The sequence below is a fragment of the Arachis hypogaea genome, chromosome 13 (assembly GCF_003086295.3).
Source record: "Arachis hypogaea cultivar Tifrunner chromosome 13, arahy.Tifrunner.gnm2.J5K5, whole genome shotgun sequence".
NCBI lineage: Eukaryota > Viridiplantae > Streptophyta > Magnoliopsida > Fabales > Fabaceae > Arachis > Arachis hypogaea.
In genome coordinates this window covers 93321938-93344970 of record NC_092048.1, presented here as the reverse complement: position 1 = coordinate 93344970, position 23033 = coordinate 93321938, and the positions used below count along the sequence as shown (strand labels likewise).

Here is a 23033-nt window from a genome sequence, read left to right as displayed (position 1 = left end):
CCTTGTTTTTAAGCCAACATTTGACCTCAAGTTTGAGGCAAACGTTGGCGCAAACTTTGGCTTCTCCAGGGCTTGTTTTTGAACCAACGTTTGACCTCAAGTTTGAGGCAAACGTTGGCGCAAACTTTGGCTTCTCCAGGGCTTATTTTTGAACCAACGTTTGACCTCAAGTTTGAGGCAAACGTTGGCACAAACTTTGACTTCTCCAGGGTTCTTCTTAAGCCAACGTTTGACCTCAAGTTTGAGGCAAACATTGGTGCAAACGTTGGCATCTCCTGGGCATATTTTTTAGCCAACGTTTGACCTCAAGTTTGAGGCAAACGTTGGCACAAATGTGAGCTCTTCCCAGGGTGGTTTTGCTGCCTTCATTTCAATTGCTGACATCCCCTTTCTTCAACCTTCCTCCAAGCCTTTTGGTCACCTGTCATTAATCAACAAATGCATCAAAGCTATGCTAAAATCATGAGACTTCTTCTCATCCTTGATCTATAAGCAATTAAGCATAAAACCTCATGAAAATGCATCAATTTACTCATGGTTGATTGAATCCAAATACATATGAATTTCTACCCAAATGACTTACTTGTAACTCAAGAAAGTGTATAAAACCTATTAAAAACAAAGGAAAAAGACTAGTAAAACTAGGCTAAGATGCCTTGGCATCGGTGAGAACGGTGATGCGTAATGCTCACTCGAGACTGAAAGGAAGGTTTTTCGATGAGGACGGCGATACGTAACGCTCATGGAAGGGACGTTGGCTAAGATATGGACGGCAATACCAAACGCTTATCTTAGGACCAGTGTCGGGAATCGAACAACAAACCGACACATGAGCTCATGGCCTGTATAGTACTAGACATGTATCATATTTGTTTGCGCATATTTGTTTGTGAGCGTGTTTTTTATGATTGTGTGTGCTTATGATTGGATTCTGTGTTCTATAATTGTTGAATTGGATAGTAATTTGTTGACTGTTACTGCGGACCAAATATATATAAAATGAATATAACTCTATACTCTGACCCTACTAAGAATTTCCCAATTCTTACCCCATATTTCCACCCCTTTTAGCTTCAGCTGCGAAGGTTTAGTGCGGAACTACAAGAACATAAAAGATTATGTTTACAAGTTGAGTTGTTAGATTTTATTTTTCCATCGCCATTTACTATTTTGGTTTTTAGAGGGGTAGGAATTGTATTTGAAAATCTTGAAATAAGTCTATGTATATATATATATATATATATATCTTTGTGATTGATGAGCGGATAATTTATACGCTTTTTGGCATTGTTTTTACATAGTTTTTAGTATGATTTAGTTAGTTTTTAGTATATTTTTATTAGTTTTTAATAAAAATTCACATTTCTGGACTTTACTATGAGTTTATGTGTTTTTCTGTGATTTCAGGTAATTTCTGGCTGAAATTGAGGGACCTGAGCAGAAATCAGATTCAGAGGTTGAAGAAGGACTGCAGATGCTGTTGGATTCTGACCTCCCAGTACTCAAAGTGGATTTTCTGGAACTACAGAACTCCAAATGGCACACTCTCAATTGCGTTGGAAAGTAGACATCCAGGACTTTCCAGAAATATATAATAGTCCATATTTTGCCTGAGTTTAGATGACTCAAACTGGCGTTGAACACCAGTTCCATGCTGCATTCTGGAGTTAAACGCCAGAAACAAGTCGCAAAGTGGAGTTAAATGCCAGAAACACGTTACAAACTGGCGTTCAACTCCAAGAATAACCTCTCCACGTGTAAACTTCAAGCTCATCCCAAGCACACACCAAGTGGGCCCCGGAAGTAGATTTCTGCATCAATTACTTACTTCTGTAAACCCTAGTAGCTAGTCTAAGTATAAATAGGACTTTTTACTATTGTATTTATATCTTTAGTTTTATCTTTTGATCATTTTGAGATCTCTAGACCTCCATGGGAGGCTGGCCACTCGGCCATGCTTACCCTATTTTCACTTATGTATTTTCAACGGTAGAGTTTCTACACTCTATAGATTAAGGTGTGGAGCTCTGCTGTTCCTCATGAATTAATACAAAGTACTACTGTTTTTCTATTCAATTCAAGCTTATTCCGCTTCTAACATATCCATTCACACCCAAGAACATGATGAATGTGATGATTATGTGACGCTCATCATCATTCTCACTTATGAACGCGTGCCTGACAAACACTTCTGTTCTACATGCAACAAGCTAGAATGAGTATCTCTTAGATATCTAATACAGGGGACCGAGTCCGAGATATTAGAATCTTCGTGGTATAAGTTAGAACCCATGGATGGCCATTCTTGAGATCCGGAAAGTCTAAACCTTGTCTGTGGTATTCCGAGTAGGATCTGGGAAGGGATGGCTGTGACGAGCTTCAAACTCGCGAGTGCTGGGCAAAGTGACAGACGCAAAAGGATGGTGAATCCTATTCCAGCATGATCGAGAACCGACAGATGATTAGCCGTGCCGTGACAGAGCATTTGGACCTTTTTCACAGAGAGGATGGGATGTAGCCATTGACAACGGTGATGCCCTACATAAAGCTTGCCATGGAAAGGAGTAGGATTGATTGGATGAAGACAGCAGGAGAGCAGAGGTTCATAGGAATGAAAGCATCTCTATACGCTTATCTGAAATTCTCACCAATGAATTACATAAGTATCTCTATCTTTATTTTCTGTTTAATTACTATTATTATTCGAAAACTCCATAACCATTTAATATTCGCCTGACTGAGATTTACAAGATGACCATAGCTTGCTTCATACCGACAATCTCTGTGGGATTCGATCCTTACTCACGTAAGGTATTACTTGGACGACCCAGTGCACTTGCTGGTTAGTTGTACGAAGTTGTGAAACAGAATTAAGAACATAAACATGCGTATTGAGTTTTTAGCGCCGTTACCAAGGAAGGAATGATCACGATTTTGCGCACCAAGTTTTTGGCGCTGTTGCCGGGGATTGTTCAAGTTTGGACAACTGACGGTTCATCTTGTTGCTCAGATTAGGTAATTTTATTTTAATTTTAAGCTTTTTATTTCTTATTTTCGAAAAAAATACAAAAATATTTCTTCTTTTTTCGTTTTTCCCAAAATAATTTTCGAAAAAAAAAAACCAAAAAAACTTTACAAAATCATAAAATCAAAAATAATTTATGTGTTTCTTGTTTGAGTCTAGAGTCAAGTTTTAAGTTTGGTGTCAATTGCATCTTTTTAATTTTCTAAAAATTATTTTCGAAAATCCATGCATTGCATTCTTCATGATCTTCAAGTTGTTCTTGGCCAGTCTTCTTGTTTGATCTTCATATTTTCTTGTTTTGTGTCTTTTGTTGTTTTTCATATGCATATTTGCATTCATAGTGTCTAAACATGAAAAATCTCTAAGTTTGGTGTCTTGCATATTTTTCTTTTCTTAAAAATTTTCAAAAATAAGTTCTTGGTGTTCATCTTGACATTCAAAGTGTTCTTGGTGTTCATCTTGACATTCATAGTGTTTTTGCATGCATCTTTTGTTTTGATCCATAATTTTTATGTTATGTGTTAATTTTGTGTTTTTCTCTTTCCTCATTAAAATTCAAAAATAAAAAAAATATCTTTTCCTTATTTCACTCATAATTTTTGAAAATTTGACTTGATTTTTTCAAAAATTTTTAAAATCTAGTTGTTTCTTATGAGTCAAATCAAATTTTCATTTTAAAAATTCTATCTTTTTCAAATCTTTTTCAAAAAAATCAAATCTTTTTCATTTCTCTCTCATAATTTTCGAAAATTTTAAAATTTATTTTCAAAAATCTTTTTCCTATTTTCATTTTATATTTTCAAATTTAATGCTAACAATTAATGTGATTGATTCAAAAATTTTTAAGTTTGTTACTTGCCTAGTAAGAAAGGTTCAATCTTTAAACTCTAGAATCATATCTTTTTAGTTTCTTGTTAGTCAAGTAATCAACTTTAATTTTTAAAATCATATCTTTTTAATTTTCAATCATATCTTTTTGATTGCTAAGTTCAAAATCTTTTTCAAAATCAAATCTTTTTAAATTTCTTTTTCAAATCTTTTTCAAAATAAATTTCAATCACATCTTTTTTAAAATCAATTTCAAAATCTTTTCTAACTTCTTATCTTTTCAAATTTGATTTTCAAATCTTTTTCAATTAACTACTTGACTTTTTGTTTGATTTTAAAAGTTTACTATTTCAATCATATCTTTTTTAAAACTACCTAACTAACTCTCTCTTTCTAATTTTCGAAAATCCCTTCCCCTTTTCAAAATTCCTCTTTAATTAACTAATTGCTTGAAACTTTAATTTAATTTAACTTCATTTTTCTTTTTTTAAATTTTCGAATTTCAATTTTAATTTTAAATTAAAACCAAAACTATTTTTCTTTTCTTTTCAATTATTTTCGAAGTCTTCTCCTTCATCTCCTTCTATTTATTCATCTACTAACACTTCTCTTCCACCCAAAAATTCGAACACCATCTTCCTCTCTTTGTTCGAGTTTTTCTCTTCTCCTTCTTACATTCTTCTCTTCTTATACTCACATAAAGGAATCTCTATACGGTGACATAGAGGATTCCATATTTTCTTTTGTGTTCTCTTCTTTTTCATATGAGCAGGAACAAGGATAAGAATATTCTTGTTGAAGCTGATCCTGAACCTGAAAGGACTCTGAAGAGGAAGCTAAGGGAAGCTAAAGCACAACTCTCTGGAGAAAATCTGACAGAAATTTTCGAAAAAGAAGACAACATGGCCGAAAATAACAACAATGCAAGGAAGATGCTTGGTGACTTTACTGCACCAAATTCCAATTTACATGGAAGAAGCATCTCAATCCCTGCCATTGGAGCAAACAATTTTGAGCTGAAACCTCAATTAGTTTCTCTGATGCAACAGAATTGCAAGTTTCATGGACTTCCATTTGAAGATCCTTTTTAGTTCTTAACTGAATTCTTGCAGATCTGTGATACTGTTAAGACCAATGGGGTTGATCCCGAGGTCTACAGGCTTATACTTTTCCCGTTTGCTGTAAGAGACAGAGCTAGAGTATGGTTGGACTTTCAACCTAAAGATAGCCTGAACTCTTGGGATAAGCTGGTCAAGGCTTTCTTAGCCAAGTTCTTTCCTCTTCAAAAGCTTAGTAAGCTTAGAGTGGATGTCCAAACCTTCAGACAGAAAGAAGGTAAATCCCTCTATGAAGCTTGGGAGAGATATAAGGAACTAACCAAAAAGTGTCCTTCTAATATGCTTTCAGAATGGACCATCCTGGATATATTCTATGATGGTCTGTCTGAGCTATCAAAGATGTCACTGGACCATTCTGCAGGTGGATCCATTCACCTAAAGAAAACGCCTGCAGAAGCTCAAGAACTCATTGACATGGTTGCAAATAACCAGTTCATGTACACTTCTGAAAAGAATCCTGTGAATAATGGGACGCCTATGAGGAAAGGAGTTCGTGAAATTGATACTCTGAATGCCATATTAGCTCAGAACAAAATATTGACTCAGCAAGTCAATATGATCTCTCAGAGTCTGAATGGATTGAAGGAATCATCCAACAGTACTAAAGAGGCATCTTCTGAAGAAGAAGCTTATGATCCTGAGAACCCTGCAATGGCAGAGGTGAATTTCATGGGGGAACCCTATGGAAACACCTATAATCCCTCATGGAGAAATCATCCAAATTTCTCATAGAAGGATCAACAAAAGCCTCAACAAGGCTTTAACAATGGTGGAAGAAACAGGTTTAGCAATAGCAAGCCTTTTCCATCATCCACTCAGCAACAGACAGAGAAATCTGAGCAAAATCCATCTAACTTAGCAAATATAGTCTCTGATCTATCTAAGGCCACTTTAAGTTTCATGAATGAAACAAGGTCCTCCATTAGAAATTTGGAGGCACAAGTGGGCCAACTGAGTAAAAGAGTCACTGAAACTCCTCCTAGTACTCTCCCAAGCAATACAGAAGAGAATCCAAAAAGAGAGTGCAAGGCCATTGATTTAACCATCATGGCCGAACCTACAAGGGAGGAAGAGGACGTGAATCCCAGTGAGGAAGACTTCCTGGGACGTTCAGTGATCAATAAGGAGTTCCCCTTTGAGGAACCAAAGGAATCTGAGGCTCATCTAGAGACCATAGAGATTTTATTAAACCTCCTTATGCCCTTCATGAGCTCTGATGAGTAATCTTCTTCTGAAGAGAATGAGGATGTTACTGAAGAGCAAGTTGCCAAGTACCTTGGTGCAATCATGAAGCTGAATGCCAAATTATTTGGTAATGAGACTTGGGAAGCTGAACCTCCCTTGCTCATCACTGAACTGAGTGATCTGGATCAATTGAAATTGCCTCAGAAGAAACAGGATCCTGGAAAGTTCTTAATACCTTGTACCATAGGCACCTTGACCTTTGAGAAGGCTCTATGTGACCTTGGATCAGGGATAAACCTCATGCCACTCTCTGTAATGGAGAAACTAAGAATCTTTGAGGTGCAAGCTGCCAGAATCTCACTAGAGATGGCAGAAGACTCACGAAAACAGGCTTATGGACAAGTAGAGGACGTATTAGTAAAGGTTAAAAGCCTTTACATCCCTGCTGATTTCATAATCCTGGATACTGGGAAGGATGAGGATGAATCCATCATCCTTGGAAGACCCTTCCTAACCACAGCAAGAGTTGTGATTGATGTGGACAGAGGAGAACTGATCCTTCAACTGAATGAGGACAATCTTGTGTTTAAAACTCAAGGATCTCCTTCTGTAACCATGGAGAGGAAGCATGAAAAGCTTCTCTCACTGCAGAGTCAACCAAAGCCCCCACAGTCAAACTCTAAGTTTGGTGTTGGGAGGTTCCAACCTTGCTCTGATTATCTGTGAAGCTCCATGAGAGCTCACTGTCAAGCTATTGACATTAAAGAAGCGCTTGTTGGGAGGCAACCCAATGTTATTTAATTTTATTTTTATTATTATTTCGTGTTTTATTAGGTTGATGATCATGTGGAGTCACAAAAACTACTAAAAAATCAAAAACAAAATGAAAAACAGCATTGAAAATAGCACACCCTGGAGGAAGGGCTTACTGGCGTTTAAACGCCAGTAAGGAGCATCTGGCTGGTGTTTAACGCCAGAACAGAGCATGAAACTGGCGTTAAACGCCAGAAAGAAGCAGCAGTCTGGCGTTTAAACGCCAGGATTGCACCCAGAGGAAAGCTGGCGTTAAACGCCAGAAACAAGCATCAGACTGGCGTTTAACGCTAGAAATATGCACCACACTGGCGTTCAACGCCAGAAACATGCTGCAGTCTGGCGTTAAATGCCAGGATTGCCTACAGAAGGCGTTTACACGCCTAATTGGAGCAGGGATGTTAAGTCCTTGGCTCCATTAGATCTGTGGACCCCACAGGATTTCCACAGGATCTGTGGACCCCACAGGATCCCCACATCTTCTTCTCTCCTCTTCACACCTTTTCATAACTCTCTTCCCCAAATACCCTTCACCAATCATCTCCATTACTCCTCTAAAACCATCATACAACCCACCTACACCCACCCACTCAAATTCAAACCATCACTCCTTCCTTTTCACACATCATAAACACCTACAACCCCCCTTGGACGAACCACTCACACCTCTCCATCTCCTCCATTTTCTTCTTCTTCTACAATTTTTCTTTCTTCTTTTGCTCGGGGACGAGCAAACATTTTAAGTTTGGTGTATTAAAAGCATAGATTTTTATTTTTCCATAACAATTTATGGCACCTAAGGCCAGAGAAACCTCTAGAAAGAGGAAAGGGAAGGCAATTGCTTCCACCTCTGAGTCATGGGAGATTGAAAGATTCATCTCAAGGGTCCATAGCTCAGTAATAGAGCATTTGACTGCACATCAAGAGAGCCCACTCATGGACCTCAACAAGAGCATGAGGAGATTCCTCACCATGAAATCCCTGAAATGCCTCAAGGGATGCACTTCCCTCCACAGAATTATTGGGAGCAAATCAACATCTTCCTAGGAGAATTAAGTTCCAACATGGGACAATTAAGGGTGGAGCACCAAGAGCACTCCATCATCCTCCATGAAATTAGAGAAGATCAAAGAGCTATGAGGGAGGAGCAAGAAAGACAAGGAAGAGACATAGAGGAGCTCAAGAGCACCATTGATTCTTCAAGAAGAGGAAGACGCCACCCTCACTAAGGTGGACTCATTCCTTAATCTCCTTGTTTATTTATTTTCCTGTTTTTCGATTTTTGAGCTTTATGTTTATTTATATTTGTGTCTTATTACATGATCATTAGTATTTAAGTGTCTATGCCTTAAAGTAGTGAATATGAATCCATCACCTCTCTTAAATGAAAAATGTTTTAATTACAAAAGAACCAGAAGTACATGGTTTCGAATTCATCCTTGAAACTAGTTTAATTATTTTGATGTGGTGATAATACTTTTTGTTTTCTGAATGAATGCTTGAACAGTGCATATGTCTTTTGATATTGTGGTTTATAAATGTTAAATATATTGGCTCTTGAAGAATAAGAAAAAAGGAGACATGTTATTTGATAATCTGAAAAATCATAAAAATGATTCTTGAAGCAAGAAAAAGTAGTAAATACAAAAGCTTGCGAAAAAAAATAAAATAATATAGTGAAAAAAAAGAGAAAGAAAAAAAAAGCAAGCAGAAAAAGCCAGAAGCTCTTAAAACCAAAAGGCAAGAGAAAAAAGCCAATAGCCCTTAAAACCAAAAGGCAAGGGTAATAAAAAGGATCCAAGGCTTTGAGCATCAGTGGATAGGAGGGCCTAAAGGAATAAAATCCTGGCCTAAGCGGCTAAACCAAGCTGTCCCTAACCATGTGCTTGTGGCGTGAAGGTGTCAAGTAAAAACTTGAGACTGAGCGGTTAAAGTCAAGATCCAAAGCAAAAACAGAGTGTGCTTAAGAATCCTGGACACCTCTAATTGGGGACTCTAGCAAAGCTGAGTCACAATCTGAAAAGGTTCACCCAGTTATATGTCTGTGGCATTTATGTATCCGGTGGTAATACTGGAAAACAAAGTGCTTAGGGCCACGGCCAAGACTCATAAAGTAGCTGTGTTCAAGAATCAACATACTGAACTAGGAGAATCAATAACACTATCTAAATTCTAAGTTCCTATAGATGTCAATCATTCTGAACTTCAATGGAAAAAGCGAGATGCCAAAACTATTCAAGAGGCAAAAAGCTACAAGTCCCGCTCATCTGATTGGAGCTAAGTTTCATTGATATTTTGGAATTAATAGTATATTCTCTTCTTTTTATCCTATTTGATTTTCAGTTGCTTGGGGACAAGCAACAATTTAAGTTTGGTGTTGTGATGAGCGGATAATTTATACGCTTTTTGGCATTGTTTTTACATAGTTTTTAGTATGATTTAGTTAGTTTTTAGTATATTTTTATTAGTTTTTAATAAAAATTCACATTTCTGGACTTTACTATGAGTTTGTGTGTTTTTCTGTGATTTCAGGTAATTTTTGGCTGAAATTGAGAAACCTGAGCAAAAATCAGATTCAGAGGTTGAAGAAGGACTGCTGATGCTGTTGGATTCTGACCTCCCTGCACTCAAAGTAGATTTTCTAGAGCTAAAGAACTCCAAATGGCGCACTCTTAATTGCGTTGGAAAGTAGACATCCAGATCTTTCCAGCAATATATAATAGTCCATACTTTGCCCGAGTTTAGATGACGCAAACTGGCGTTGAACACCAGTTCTATGCTGCATTCTAGAGTTAAACGCCAGAAACAAGTTGCAAAGTGGAGTTAAACGCCAGAAACACGTTACAAACTGGCGTTCAACTCCAAGAATGACCTCTCCATGTGTAAACTTCAAGCTCAGCCCAAGCACACACCAAGTGGGCCCCAGAAATAGATTTCTGCATCAATTACTTACTTATGTAAACCCTAGTAGCTAGTCTAAGTATAAATAGGACTTTTTACTATTGTATTTATATCTTTAGTTTTATCTTTTGATCATTTTGAGATCTCTAGACCTCCATGGGAGGCTGGCCACTCGACCATGCTTACCCTATTTTCACTTATGTATTTTCAACGGTAGAGTTTCTACACTCCATAGATTAAGGTGTGGAGCTCTGCTGTTCCTCATGAATTAATACAAAGTACTACTATTTTTCTATTCAATTCAAACTTATTCCGCTTCTAAGATATCCATTCGCACCCAAGAACATGATGAATGTGATGATTATGTGACGCTCATCATCATTCTCACTTATGAACGCGTGCCTGACAAACACTTCCGTTCTACATGCAACAAGCTAGAATGAGTATCTCTTAGATATCTAATACAGGGGACCGAGTCCGAGATATTAGAATCTTCGTGGTATAAGTTAGAACCCATGGATGGCCATTCTTGAGATCTGGAAAGTCTAAACCTTGTCTGTGGTATTCCAAGTAGGATCTGGGAAGGGATGGCTGTGACGAGCTTCAAACTCGCGAGTGCTGGGCGTAGTGACAGACGCAAAAGGATGGTGAATCCTATTCCAGCATGATCGAGAACCGACAGATGATTAGTCGTGCCGTGACAGAGCATTTGGACCTTTTTCACAGAGAGGATGGGATGTAGCCATTGACAACGGTGATGCCCTACATAAAGCTTGCCATAGAAAGGAGTAGGATTGATTGGATGAAGACAGCAGGAGAGCAGAGGTTCATAGGAATGAAAGCATCTCTATACGCTTATCTGAAATTCTCACCAATGAATTACATAAGTATCTCTATCTTTATTTTCTGTTTAATTACTATTATTATTCGAAAACTCCATAACCATTTAATATTCGCCTGACTGAGATTTACAAGATGACCATAGCTTGCTTCATACCGACAATCTCCGTGGGATTCGACCCTTACTCACGCAAAGTATTACTTGGACGACCCAGTGCACTTGCTGGTTAGTTGTATGAAGTTGTGAAACAGAATTAAGAACATAAACGTGCGTATTGAGTTTTTAGCGCCATTACCAAGGAAGGAATGATCACAATTTCGCGCACCAGTGATTAAGTGATTAAACATAAAACTTTTCCGTTTCTTAATTAAACTTTCAGTTCGTACTTGCGAAGGCTCAATATTAAATAAACATAGTATATAATTAAAGGAATAAAGGTAAGTAGCGCTCAGACTTTTACTGCGATCATGAGGTGCTAAAAGTTAGGGTGTTATATTTATCCCCAACATTTTTGTTCTATTTAAGTCCTTAACGTTTCAAAATCGTCTCAAGTTTGTCTCGCCGTAAATTCTGTTAACAGATCTCTAATGGCAGGATAATATTGAGTCAATTGTGAAATGTTAGAGACTTAAATACGATGATTTAAACATTAGGGACAACTTTAGGACTTACCCCAAACGTTGGGACAAAAAGGTACTTTACTCTTTTAAAAATATTGTTGTTTTTAGAACTTGAGATATATATAATTGTTAAGTAATACCCTAAGTCAGTCATTGAGAATTATTTGAACAAACAATTTAGTCTCCAACAACTTTTATACACATATCAGTCATGATGTTTAACTTTGTTAATAATTTGTTACAGCAGTCTCCAATAAAATTTGTTTGTCATCGACTAATGTCATATTGAGGTGGAATGTCAAGTGGCACAGGTAGCCGTTAAGCGGTATGCGTAACAATCGAGACAAATCAATCTCTTTGCATAGAAAATTTTACCAATGATGCAACTTAACACTCTCCTGTAATAGGGAATTTTAGTTATCACTACAAGAAAAATGCTTAATACTGCATCGAATTTAGTGTCACATTAGCATCGGCTTTACCGGCAGATATACTGACAGTTTAGGTTCAAATTTGTCAGGTCAAATCATTACAGGCAGATTTTCTTTTCCGACAATAAATTCACCGATAAAAATTGAGGGAAAAACGAAAAAATAGGTGCAAAATTTAGCGTGGGATTTACCAGCAGAAAAATCTGCTGGTAAACCCAATTAGTGGAATGCTATATTTTGGTGACCCGCAATACGTTACCGTCAAATTTATCCTCCGGTAAATCCGATGATAAACTACCTTAAATTCAGAATACGAACCTTTCTCCCTCATTTTCAAAACATACACACTCTCTCTCCTTAACCTTCTCATCTCTCTTTCTCTCTTCTCTCTCTACCTCCGGCCACACTCAGCTAGTGCCAACCACATGCATTCTTCTTCAAAGACTTCATGTAACACCCTACCAAACAAAGCTTTACGCTTAAGCCGTAAACCAAGGGTGGTGTGGTATTACGATATCTAAAATATAATATATACATAATAGTATCTGAAAAAGAGTAATATACAAGGAGCCTTGAAAAACGGGTAAAACAAAATCGCAAAATAAAAAGCGCAACGCTCAGGAAACGAGATTACTTGCGTGCTAAGCAAGTTAAAGATCATAGGTGTAACTAAACAGAAAGAGAGAATAAAGAGTCAAGGATACAGAATAACTAGCTCCTAACTCATCCTGTGAAGCCAAGGCTTGCCGAAGAATATTTACATACATATATACGTATCCCAAAATACCCAAAATACAGAGATAAAACCTTAACTCTCCTTAAACCTCTAAGAGGGATAAAATAAACAAGTTTCTTGGAGAGAAAGCTAAGTACATATATACATAAACTGAATAACAAAACAACCCAGTAACCACTCCGCTTCAGAAGTCCAGACGCCTAACGAGGAGCCTCTTGACCTGCATCTGAAAATAACAACACAGTATGGGGTGAGAACTGAAGGTTCTCAGCATGGTAAAGGTGTCACGCACATAATATATAAGGTCCTGGGAATGCCAGAGGCAATCCTAGAACGCCGACACTCAAATTATAAGACTTAAGTTACTATACAGAAACTAGAAATGGGTAGGTGTTCTAAGGAATTCCAAACTCAACTTAAACCTAACTTTAACACTATACCTGTCCACCTTTCCTCCGCTCCTCCATCACCAATGATTTAGCAAAGACATACAAACAGACAAGTTCAAGCATAAGTAGAAGGCAGGTAGTGCAAGTAACAAGTATACAATTAGCATAATATATGTTCAGTTAGACAATCTCAAGTAATGCATAGCAGACAAAACAAACAGAATGCACATGATGTATGTCTGTCCTATGGCTGATGAGGCTCATCTGTCGATTATCAAGCCAACCCGACAAGTTCAAAACCCTTAGACTGTCCTTCGTTGCGCATCCCCATGAGTCTATGCATAGCTTTTTCTCATTTCATTCATAATTCATACATTCATTCATTCATATATAACTTACTCAATGGGGGATATCCATTCCCGGGAATTTATACGTGCCCGGTCACCCTTACGATGTAGGGTCAACAAAGTATCGAGTCTCAACCTAGAACACGTGGTGGAAAGCCACAATTCTGTACCCAGGAAAACTCGTATCTCAGATAACATTAATTTCATAAGCCACATAATATTCATAACCATTCATATTCATTACATAATCATTCATCATAGCCATGGCATCATAACTTCTTTCAGCCTTCACATCATCCTCTTATAATTCATCAGGTTTACCCCTTTTCTTCATCCCCAAGTTACCTCAATTTTCTAGCTTCAACTAACTACTAGGCTTAGTATTATATTTTATAACTAAAATAATGAGAATAGAGGTTTAGAAGTCTGAAATTTGATTTAAAAATACAAAATCCAGTTTTGCAGAAAACAGGGGCCACGCGTACGCGTAGGCATGCGGAAACCCTTGTTCGCGTGCGCAAGCCCCTGCTCGCCTACGCGAGAAATCCTACCCGAAAGGGTTGGTCGCATGGTGAGCGAATGGTCGCGTACGCAAATCCCCGGCCACGCATATGCGTGGGCATGAAAAGTCATCACTCGTGTACGCGAGAATCCCAACCCAAAAGGGTTGGTCGCGTCGCAAGCAGCTGAACGCGTACGCAAATGCCGAGTCACGCGTACACGTGGGCGTACGTTTTTCCAAAAATTTGCACAAGTCTGAAAGCTGCAGAATTCCACCCTTTTTAATCCCAACTTCCGACGCGCATAACTTTTCTGTTTTAAATTAATTTTCCTCTGTTCTTCAAATGGCATAAACTTCATAGACCCAATTTTCATATAAAATAAGTTTGAAATCATTTGGAGGTTTGGAAGCCAGGTTATGGGTCGCCAAAGTTTGGCCAAAAACCAAATTTCACAAAAGTTTCAAAACCTCATTTTCTTTTTAAAACTCATTCCAACCCATCTTTACAATCCTACCATTTCTCAACTCAATAACATCTCACTCCAACTTAAACTTCACAAGTTTGTCAACAAACATCAACATACGAACCTATGTATACATATTGCCATGATCACAAGTTCTTCGAACATCATCATCATCATTCATCATTCCAATACCAACAAAATCAAGTGAACACCACACATGCTCAAATCATATCATTATCGCTAAACATTCAATACACATAATCATTCCAGCTTATCCTATGGTTCTCTAGCCTAAGTTTTTACAGAACATTATATATTAAATACGCGAAACCTAAACCATACCTTGGCCGATTTTCACATTTGTCCAAGGCAACCCACTAAGCCAAACACAACTCCAAGGTCCAAAATCACCAAAGCATCAACACTAATCCTTTACCAAGCCTTTCAATGCCCAAAATCAAACTCCAATATATGTATACACACCTAATTTCAAATACCCGTATATAAAATTCAATAATCATACACTAACTCAATGAATTAACTAGGGTTAATAATTCTTACCGTATCCACGGACCAAGAGAGCCAAGTCCAACAAGCTCCACAAGCTAGATTGAACCTAGAGAACCAAAATCAATAATTTCTCAACTTGGATTCTCTTTAATTTCAAAAATTGAGGAATAGAGAGGCTGGGTGACATTGAAGGATAACTATAAAATTGATCTGATAGAATCATAGAGCTCGACGCGGTGGACGCGTGGCCGCAAACGGTACGGCGATTGGAGCTCAGAGCAAGAAGTTATGGTGGATTTAAATCATAATGAGGGTTTTGGAGCTTACCACAAGTTCTTCCCCCTTCTTGGCATCCTCAACGTGTTTTACATGCTGAAAGGGGAGGATATGAGCCTTAGCTCATATGTTAAGTGATTTGGTTGGGCCCACGGGCTCGGTTCAATCGGTTTGGTTCGTTCGGCCCAATCTTAGGCTAAATTCTTTGAAATTAGTGTCAAAATTCTCATTTTAAAGAGCTCTATTATATTTTAATATAATATCATAGTTTTAATTTTCTTTTTTAAAATTTAATTTATCGACTAATTGTTTGCTAATTTAGCGAGGTTTACACTTCATGCACTCGCCTTGATCCTGTTTTGTTACCTGAGGTAGAGCTTCTCCCTCTGTCTTCGTCGCCAATGGTGTCGCTACCACTGCTGCATCTTCTGTCGCGGGAGTTGTATCTCTCCTTCCTCCTCCATGTAGTTTGCCATCATCCCTCTCCCTATTCCATCCTCGTTTTTACTTCATTTTAAATAAAAAAAATCCTAAGCCCTTTTTGAACCCTAACCCCATTTTAACTATCTTCAGTTGGCTCTGTTTTATTAATGTGTGCTTATCAAGGTTGCGAGTACCGAACCGGTGAAATAACTGGTTTAATAGTTCAGAGATTCAACCAAGGTCTAACCGGCCGGCTCTAACCAGTTTAATTAAATATAAACTAAAAATATTGAAAATTAAATATATACTTTTAAATATTTAAATTCAATCATTTTTAACATAATAAAATTTAATTTTTTAATATTTAACATAATAAATTAATCATTGAAAGTTTACAAACAACTTTAAACATCACCATTTATAGCTAATAAAAATCAAAATACACATAAATAACAAAGACATCATGTTCTACCACCATTAATTGATTCCAATATCTCCGTCAGATGCCCAGTGATAGCCACTAACACAGCCTTATGGAGACATAGGACTAAGTACTCGTTGTCAAATGTCACTGCAACAACACTATCATTGCGTCCGGAACCATGCCCCTCTCCATCAAAAATCGATGATCCTCCCCTACCCATGTCAAGCTCCTCTTGGTGTTGTCTGGGTAAGCTTACCCAGCCCACCAAAGGCCCAATCTCAGCTCCATCAAGTGGGCTTGTTTGGTATTGGCCCACATCCCATGGCTTCTCTTTGTTATGCTGAATAAATCTATTGGGCCACTTATCTGGCAACCAGCCCACATTAGATTTTAAATTCAACAAATCAGCCTCTCCCTCCCTTAGCCCTCCATAATCCCAGGTAACCATTTTCTCAAATACTCCTTCATTGCTACCTGAATGAGATCCAATAGAATCTGTACAAACCATAACTGCCATTTGAATTATAGGATTATCCGTTTTCTGTTTCAAAAACCCGTGCTGCCATTCATCCAAATTCGCAACGGCAAAGTCCATTCTGCCCTCATCTTGATCCTCCTTCCATGAATCATGTGTCATCATCTCTGCTGCCATGTCCTAATGCAGCTTCATCGGTTCATTACCTGATTCAACATCCTTGGTGTAGTCGTGTTCAACAATAGAGATTCTTTTTATTTGCACGCTTTTCAAGCAATCCTCCCTGGGTACATAATTTTTCCCACGATCAAAGAGTCCTTCCGCAAAAGAACTATTATTATCTACATCTTTCTTATCCTGCTTTGCCTTGACATTGACATTCCTCCTATACTTAGCCTTTCCCACATAAATCTCTTTAGTCCATAGCCGCATTCGGTTCATTTCATTTATTGCTTTCAATACACCTCCTTTCGTAGTATACCGTATGAAAGCAAACAAATGAATCTTCCCATACCTCTCTTTGCGAGACAGATATATGTCGTTTATCTGCTCTGTCCACTTAAACAGATTAAATAATTCTTTCTTTGAGACATCTTCTAGTAAATTATCCACAAACTCTCCAAATGTTGGTATTCTTCCCGATTTTAAATCTGCGGATCTTACGTAAAAAGGTTGCATAACTCTATCCCAACCTATGTATCCCCACCACTACGCTCACACATACTCTCTTTTCTTTATGTGTATTCTCTAGGTAGATATTATGAAAAGAGTTGTGGACAAGAGTTCAGAGCTCAATTTCTTATGGTATTGTTATCACATGCATACTTATAAATCATAATGATAAAAAAACCTCATATTTCATATATATCTTTTATAATATAATTAGCATATATATCGAGAGTTAGGATTAGGACACTAGAAAAATACCTACAAAACTTGTTTTATATAATTTCAATCTTTTCCGTTTAAGAAAATAAATTAGTAACAAAATAAGAGAATTAAACAACACAAAACAATACTAATCACAATTGGCATTTATCGGCTCCTAATCATTTCCGCAGATTTAATGAGTATTCATTTAAACTCTACGGCATATCAAATCAATTCTAAATTTTGTAAATTTTCTTAGATTGATTTATATAGTAAGATGTCAGAATTTAATTGCTCGATAGATTAAATTTATCGTGCATAAGAAATTATTCAATTATGTAAGTCAACAAAACCTACGATATATATATATATATATATATCGTCTTAAACTTTCTTCTTAAAAGACACTTCAATATATATCGTCTTAAACTTTCTTCTTAAAAGACACTTCAATTTCTAACTCATTAAAAAAAGATACTGAATCAGTCTTGAATGAATTTTGGTGAAAAAAAAAATGTAAAACCCTACAAGTTGTTATCCTGTATGAATTTGTGAATTTTGATTTTAGTCCCCATTAAAGAAAAATAATGTTCCACAAATTTTAAAAATATTTAGATTTGATCTCTATGTTTCATTTTTAAGAGAGTTTATATCTGCCATTTTTAGGATTTATAGAAATAAAAACTGCTTGTTGTAGAATTGGTAAGCTGAATGCTGAGCTTTCATGTCTCCCAATTTCTATTGTTTGTTCCAACAGACAAGACTTTTTGATAGACTTTTTGATGGACCTTCAAGATATGCATCTCCTATTACCATGAGACATCTTGTATATGCTTGAATTTCTTTTTTCTTTTTTCATTTTATATCTTAATTTGTCCTCACAATAATACAATATGCTCTTTTTTTTTGTTTACTTACTCTGTTGGTCTCTATAATTTTGCCAAATTTTTAATTAGGTCCTTTCAATTGGGTCCTGAACCAATATTTTTTTTCAATTAGGTCTCTACCATAACAAAAATGTTTGGTTTAACGGAATATTCCGTTCCCAAATTGAAGATACCCTAACTTTTTTCTGAATCCCTGATTGTCTCTACCCTACTATTTTCATAAGGAAAAATTTAACCCTGTCACTTCTCTTCCTCTCCGTCCCCTCCTCTATTCCCGCCTCTCCCTCTTCGACCTCTCCTTTCATCTCACAAGCCCGACTTTAGCGACCATAACAGGAGGGATGGAAGGGAAGGCAAGTTGAATTTAGGACAAGCACAAATTTGTAGTAGAGAGAGCTTCGAGAACATTCTTTCTCCTTTTTTCCTAGTTAATTAATTTTATGAGCTTAAGAAGGTTTTTCAGTTTCAATAATTCCAGAACCCTAAACCTCTTACGACTCCTCTATTATATTGAGATGGCAATTTCCTTAATGTTGAAAGGGAAAAAAAAAACTAAACCCAACCAATAAATATTATAAGTCACTTGTAAATAGAGAAGGAAAAAACTCTCTATTCGCGATCTAGAAGAATGAGTTAGAGAAGCTGAGGGCGAAAGAGAACATTCCAACGAGGTTCATCGCTTGGGAGTTTATAGGTATCAATGTCAGCATTGAGAGGCAGTGATGCTGGCGATGAAAAAAATGGAAGGGATCGAGAGAAGGGAATGGGTGTTTGTCGACGTCGACGACTAAGAATGGCAATGAATCAAACGATGAACGAAAGGGAAAGGATCGACAGAGGGAGGGATTGCGTATGATAATGAAGTCACTATGGTAGTGATGTGTTCAATTAGCGGTGATAGCTTCAAATAATCGACGCAAACAAAACAATGGGTATAATGCTTCAAATAATCGACGCAAACAAAACAATGGGTATAATGGTAAATTTATTTTAACTTTTTTGTAACGTTTGTTGTTAAAAGAAACTTATTTGAAAAAAAAACTAGTTTACATACTCAATTAAAAGGAAAAAAAAATAGAGACATAATTAAAAATTTGACAAAACTATAAAAACTAACAATAATTAAACCTTTTTTTACTTGTGGGTCGAGATTATCAAGTAGCTCAAAAAGTTAAAAAAGGTGACCAAAAGGAAATAGAAGAGAAGGGGTGGGGGATTGAAACAATGATAGAGTAAAGATTAAAGAGGAAACATAGTTTATATATATATTTATATATATATATATATATATATATATATATATATATATATATATATATATATATGTTTAGTCTTTAAAAATGCGAGTTCGGTTGATTTTTATCCTATTTTTTTTGTACTTTTTCTTAACATGCCATATAGGCATATAGTAATAGGTGATCCATTTGTTTTAAAAAGTACGAATCATTTTAATAGTTTTAAGAGTATGAAGGATCATTGATGGTTAAATTTCAGTTTCATAAGACTTCACTAAAACAAAACAGCACATTCACAACACAATTTCATTACAAGTGTATAACGGTTGCATTGGAAAATACTTGACAACACCACAGCAGTTTTCATCAACGTGCCTCATACTGGACAACTGCATAAAAACCAAAGAAAGAAAGATGTAAATGAAAAGTGTAGATAAATTGCATGTATGTCTTAAAGTAGTGCATCAAATGCAAACATGTCATTCTCAAAAGAATCCCTGCCATTAATAATTTTCCATTTTTCCTAGACACAACGAAGATGGTCAGCATTCAACATTAACATATGATGTTTTTTATTGATCTATTTCATTTCACATTGGGTTTTGTTGTTCTTATTGGGTTATATTTGAAAAAGGAGCCTTAGAACAACGGTTAAGTTGTTTAGGGTGCAGTGCTTCCACCAAACTCTCCTATAGATATAACTTATCAAATGAGCAACTATCCAAAATCAGAGGAACAAATAATTGTTGACATGATTGGGTTAATTAAACTCCTAGACCCTCCTTCATAGTTTTCTTTAAAAAGAGCAGCAAATTCAAACCGTCTATAATTGTTAGAAATCAAGCAAGATTACCAAATGCTCGGATGAAAACTTGAATCTCCAAATAAACACAAAAATAAGCCATGTTACTACTTCTAAATACGAGTACTTGTTATTGTACTAACTTCTAAGGAGGCAGCGAGTCAAACCCTATGTCAAAAATCAAAGGTCAATTCTGTTGACTAGTTTGGAGCCTAAACATGTAACTGCATTTTAAAACCTAAGAGAGTTTAACTGTAAGGATATATTTCCGAATGGAACGCATTCAGGTAAGGGGTTCCCAATTTTACCAGCACCAAAATTAGGGTTACGATTACCTCCATTATTCAAAATAAACCATCCAAACAAAGTGCACATTTTCATGCATTGAAAAATTAGTCGTCTATGAACAACACATTACATAAACTAAAATAATGAGAAAACAGGAAAGGAAAATTGAAAAAACAAGGATTATGAAATTCAAATTGTAGAAGAGAGGGCTTACTACGACGAGTGCGCTTCTTGTAAAGGATACGGTAACCGCACTCTCTGCACTGTATAACATCACCTGGTTTCAGCGTATTCTCCATACCACAATCTGCACAACGAAGAAACAAATGAAAAAAGAGAAGTTCAAAAGAACAAATCGTCTTTCAGAACCCTAGAATGCAAAACCACTCATAGGCAAAAGAATTATCAAAGAAACAAATATGAGAGATGAGAGGAGAAACAGAAACCTCCGCAGATGTAGCTAACTGGCTCAGCTTGAGGATCCATCAATGGCGCAGATTTCTAAGTGATCGAGAGACCCAAAGATTTTAAGTTTCAGGTTTCAGGTTTCGGTGCAGCAAGGCAGCAACACGCTATAAAAGAGAGCAAAGAGATACGTTTAGTAAGAAACCGATCAATCTAAAGATTCAGGCTCAATGATTTACCGGTCTAATTGGTGGGATTTCGATTCAATCAAATTATAATCATATATATAATAAAATATCAAGGTTGCAAGAACCAGACTGGTCAATGAACCAATAGAGTGACTAGTTTACTAGTTCAATAGTTCAACTAAGGTCCAACCGAAGTTCAACCGGTTTAATAAAATATTACATAAAATTATTAAAAATTAAATATATAATTTCAAATATTTAAAAAACATCATCCATCATCAATAAAATTATTTCAGAAAATTTAACAGAACACCATCAACTATCATCCATCAAAATTTATCAAAATTCAAGAGAGCAGTAAAACACCATGACAAAATTAAATCAACTATCATAGTGTCAATTATATAAGCCCAAAATATGAGGTTTAAATTAATGTGGACCTGTTGGACCTAGCCGTTGCTTATCTTGGCCAATGGCTATTGTTGCAGTTCCATTCCATGTATACGTGTTTTACTAAAAAAGGAGCTCAATTTCCTTGTTTTTCCTACGTTGGTGGTATGTTAGTCACAAAATATTGAAACATGTATAGCATGACCTTTTTTGTTACATTAACAATATCTAATAAGTAAAAATCTGATCTCTTTTTATTCTTTTCAAAATTAAAATAAAGAAAAGCCAAACCAACGTTTAATTTCCCAAATTTAGGGTAAAAGGAGAAATTAAAGAAATAAATCATTGTAGAATTAATAATCCATGCCAGCCACACAATTATATATAGGCATACATAATGAGTAACCACAAGGTGCTTGTTTAATCTTAGAAAAATCACTTTTTCTATACTTTTAAAATGTTTTCCTCTTTGTTTTAAGTCACTAAAATGCATAACAAACAAATAAGGCTGGAGAAAGCGCTTCATCGACTTGCTAAGTGCTAACCTCTTTATCTTTTCTCAACTACGAGAAGTTGAACACTTTCTCATACTCCTGGGAAGAAGGACGATGAAAGTACAAAATTCATTTATCTATATCCTCACTCCAAACTAGAATGTCTATAATTATAAATTTGTTAGAATATGGTTCTGTTTGAGTATAACATAGAAAGGGTAAAATAATAAGTGATCCTACATACATTGACAAGAGTAAAGAGGCAATAATATCTGAAATATATGCAAATGCAAGTAATGAAGGGTCCATAATATTCTTTTCAATAATATTATTATTAGGGGTATGGTCTATGGTATGCGTAGAAGGCATGAGGGTGAGGATTTTATTCTGCTTCTGTGCATGTCTTTTGAAACTTTTCTGCTGGGTCTGACAAATTTGTATAAAGAAGCTGTAAATATGTCCTCATATGCAGATCAATCTAAACACCATGACAAAGTTAATCCTACCACCACCAACTCTAACTCAGAAGTAAGAACACAACAAATAGAGAAAAACAGCAACTCACCCCCAACTCAGAACACCAAAAAAAAAAAAAAAACAACTCAAAAATCATATTTCAGATTTCAGTAACTCAGTAAAATTAACAAAATACGCAACCATAAATTGAAACAAACATAGATTCGAATCATTAAAAAACAGAAACTCAAAATCATAGAAATTAACAAAAGAATGAAGCAGACCTAACGACGAGAGAGGAACCAAACAGAAATCCAACCGACCGCGCTTCGATCTGCAAGTCCACGACGACGAAGACGAAGACGAAGACGATGTAGAGAAGACGGCCACGAGCTTCGATCTGCAAGTCCAAAGGCGACGACGGGGAGGAGAAGAGGATGGACGGCCAAGAGCTTCGAGCTGACCTTCTATCTGTCACTGCCGTCGGCGAGGCACCCTCTGGCTGACGTGAACAGTTCGGCGACGGCGGTGGCTGCTGTTGCTGCTGGCTGAGAGAGAGAGAGAGGGGCTGCTGGCTGAGAGACAGAGAGAGAGGGGTAGTGCCGTAGTGGGTTAGGGTTTTTTGTGGGTTAGGGCTGCAAGTACTATTTAGTATTTACATGATTCATTTTCTTTTTTTTTTTAAATTATAATTCTGAAAAGTGAAAACC

General features: G+C 36.5%; 1 protein-coding gene and 1 non-coding gene across 3 annotated transcripts; both read right to left on the bottom strand.

Annotated features, from left to right (window-relative positions):
• Window positions 1–5148: 5148 nt before the first annotated feature.
• LOC112739834 (small nucleolar RNA R71) lies at window positions 5149–5256 on the bottom strand. Its single transcript, XR_003170770.1, has one exon. It is a non-coding gene; the product is annotated as a small nucleolar RNA R71 (small nucleolar RNA).
• A 14232-nt stretch (window positions 5257–19488) lies between these two features.
• Window positions 19489–23011, bottom strand: LOC112732392 (DNA-directed RNA polymerases II, IV and V subunit 12). Of its 2 annotated transcripts, XM_025781105.3 has the most exons (5): window positions 22608–22984; window positions 21424–21527; window positions 20837–20962; window positions 20605–20697; window positions 19489–19689 (listed from the first exon to the last, which is right to left on the bottom strand). In XM_025781105.3, the coding sequence occupies exons 3-5, from the start codon at window positions 20874–20876 to the stop codon at window positions 19667–19669; spliced, it is 156 nt and encodes a 51-aa protein (XP_025636890.1). In that variant the 5' UTR covers window positions 20877–20962; window positions 21424–21527; window positions 22608–22984; the 3' UTR covers window positions 19489–19666. The 2 variants fall into 2 exon arrangements, with proteins under 2 accessions (XP_025636890.1, XP_025636889.1); XM_025781104.2 differs by lacking the exon at window positions 21424–21527 and having other exon boundaries at window positions 22608–23011.
• Window positions 23012–23033: the final 22 nt, after the last annotated feature.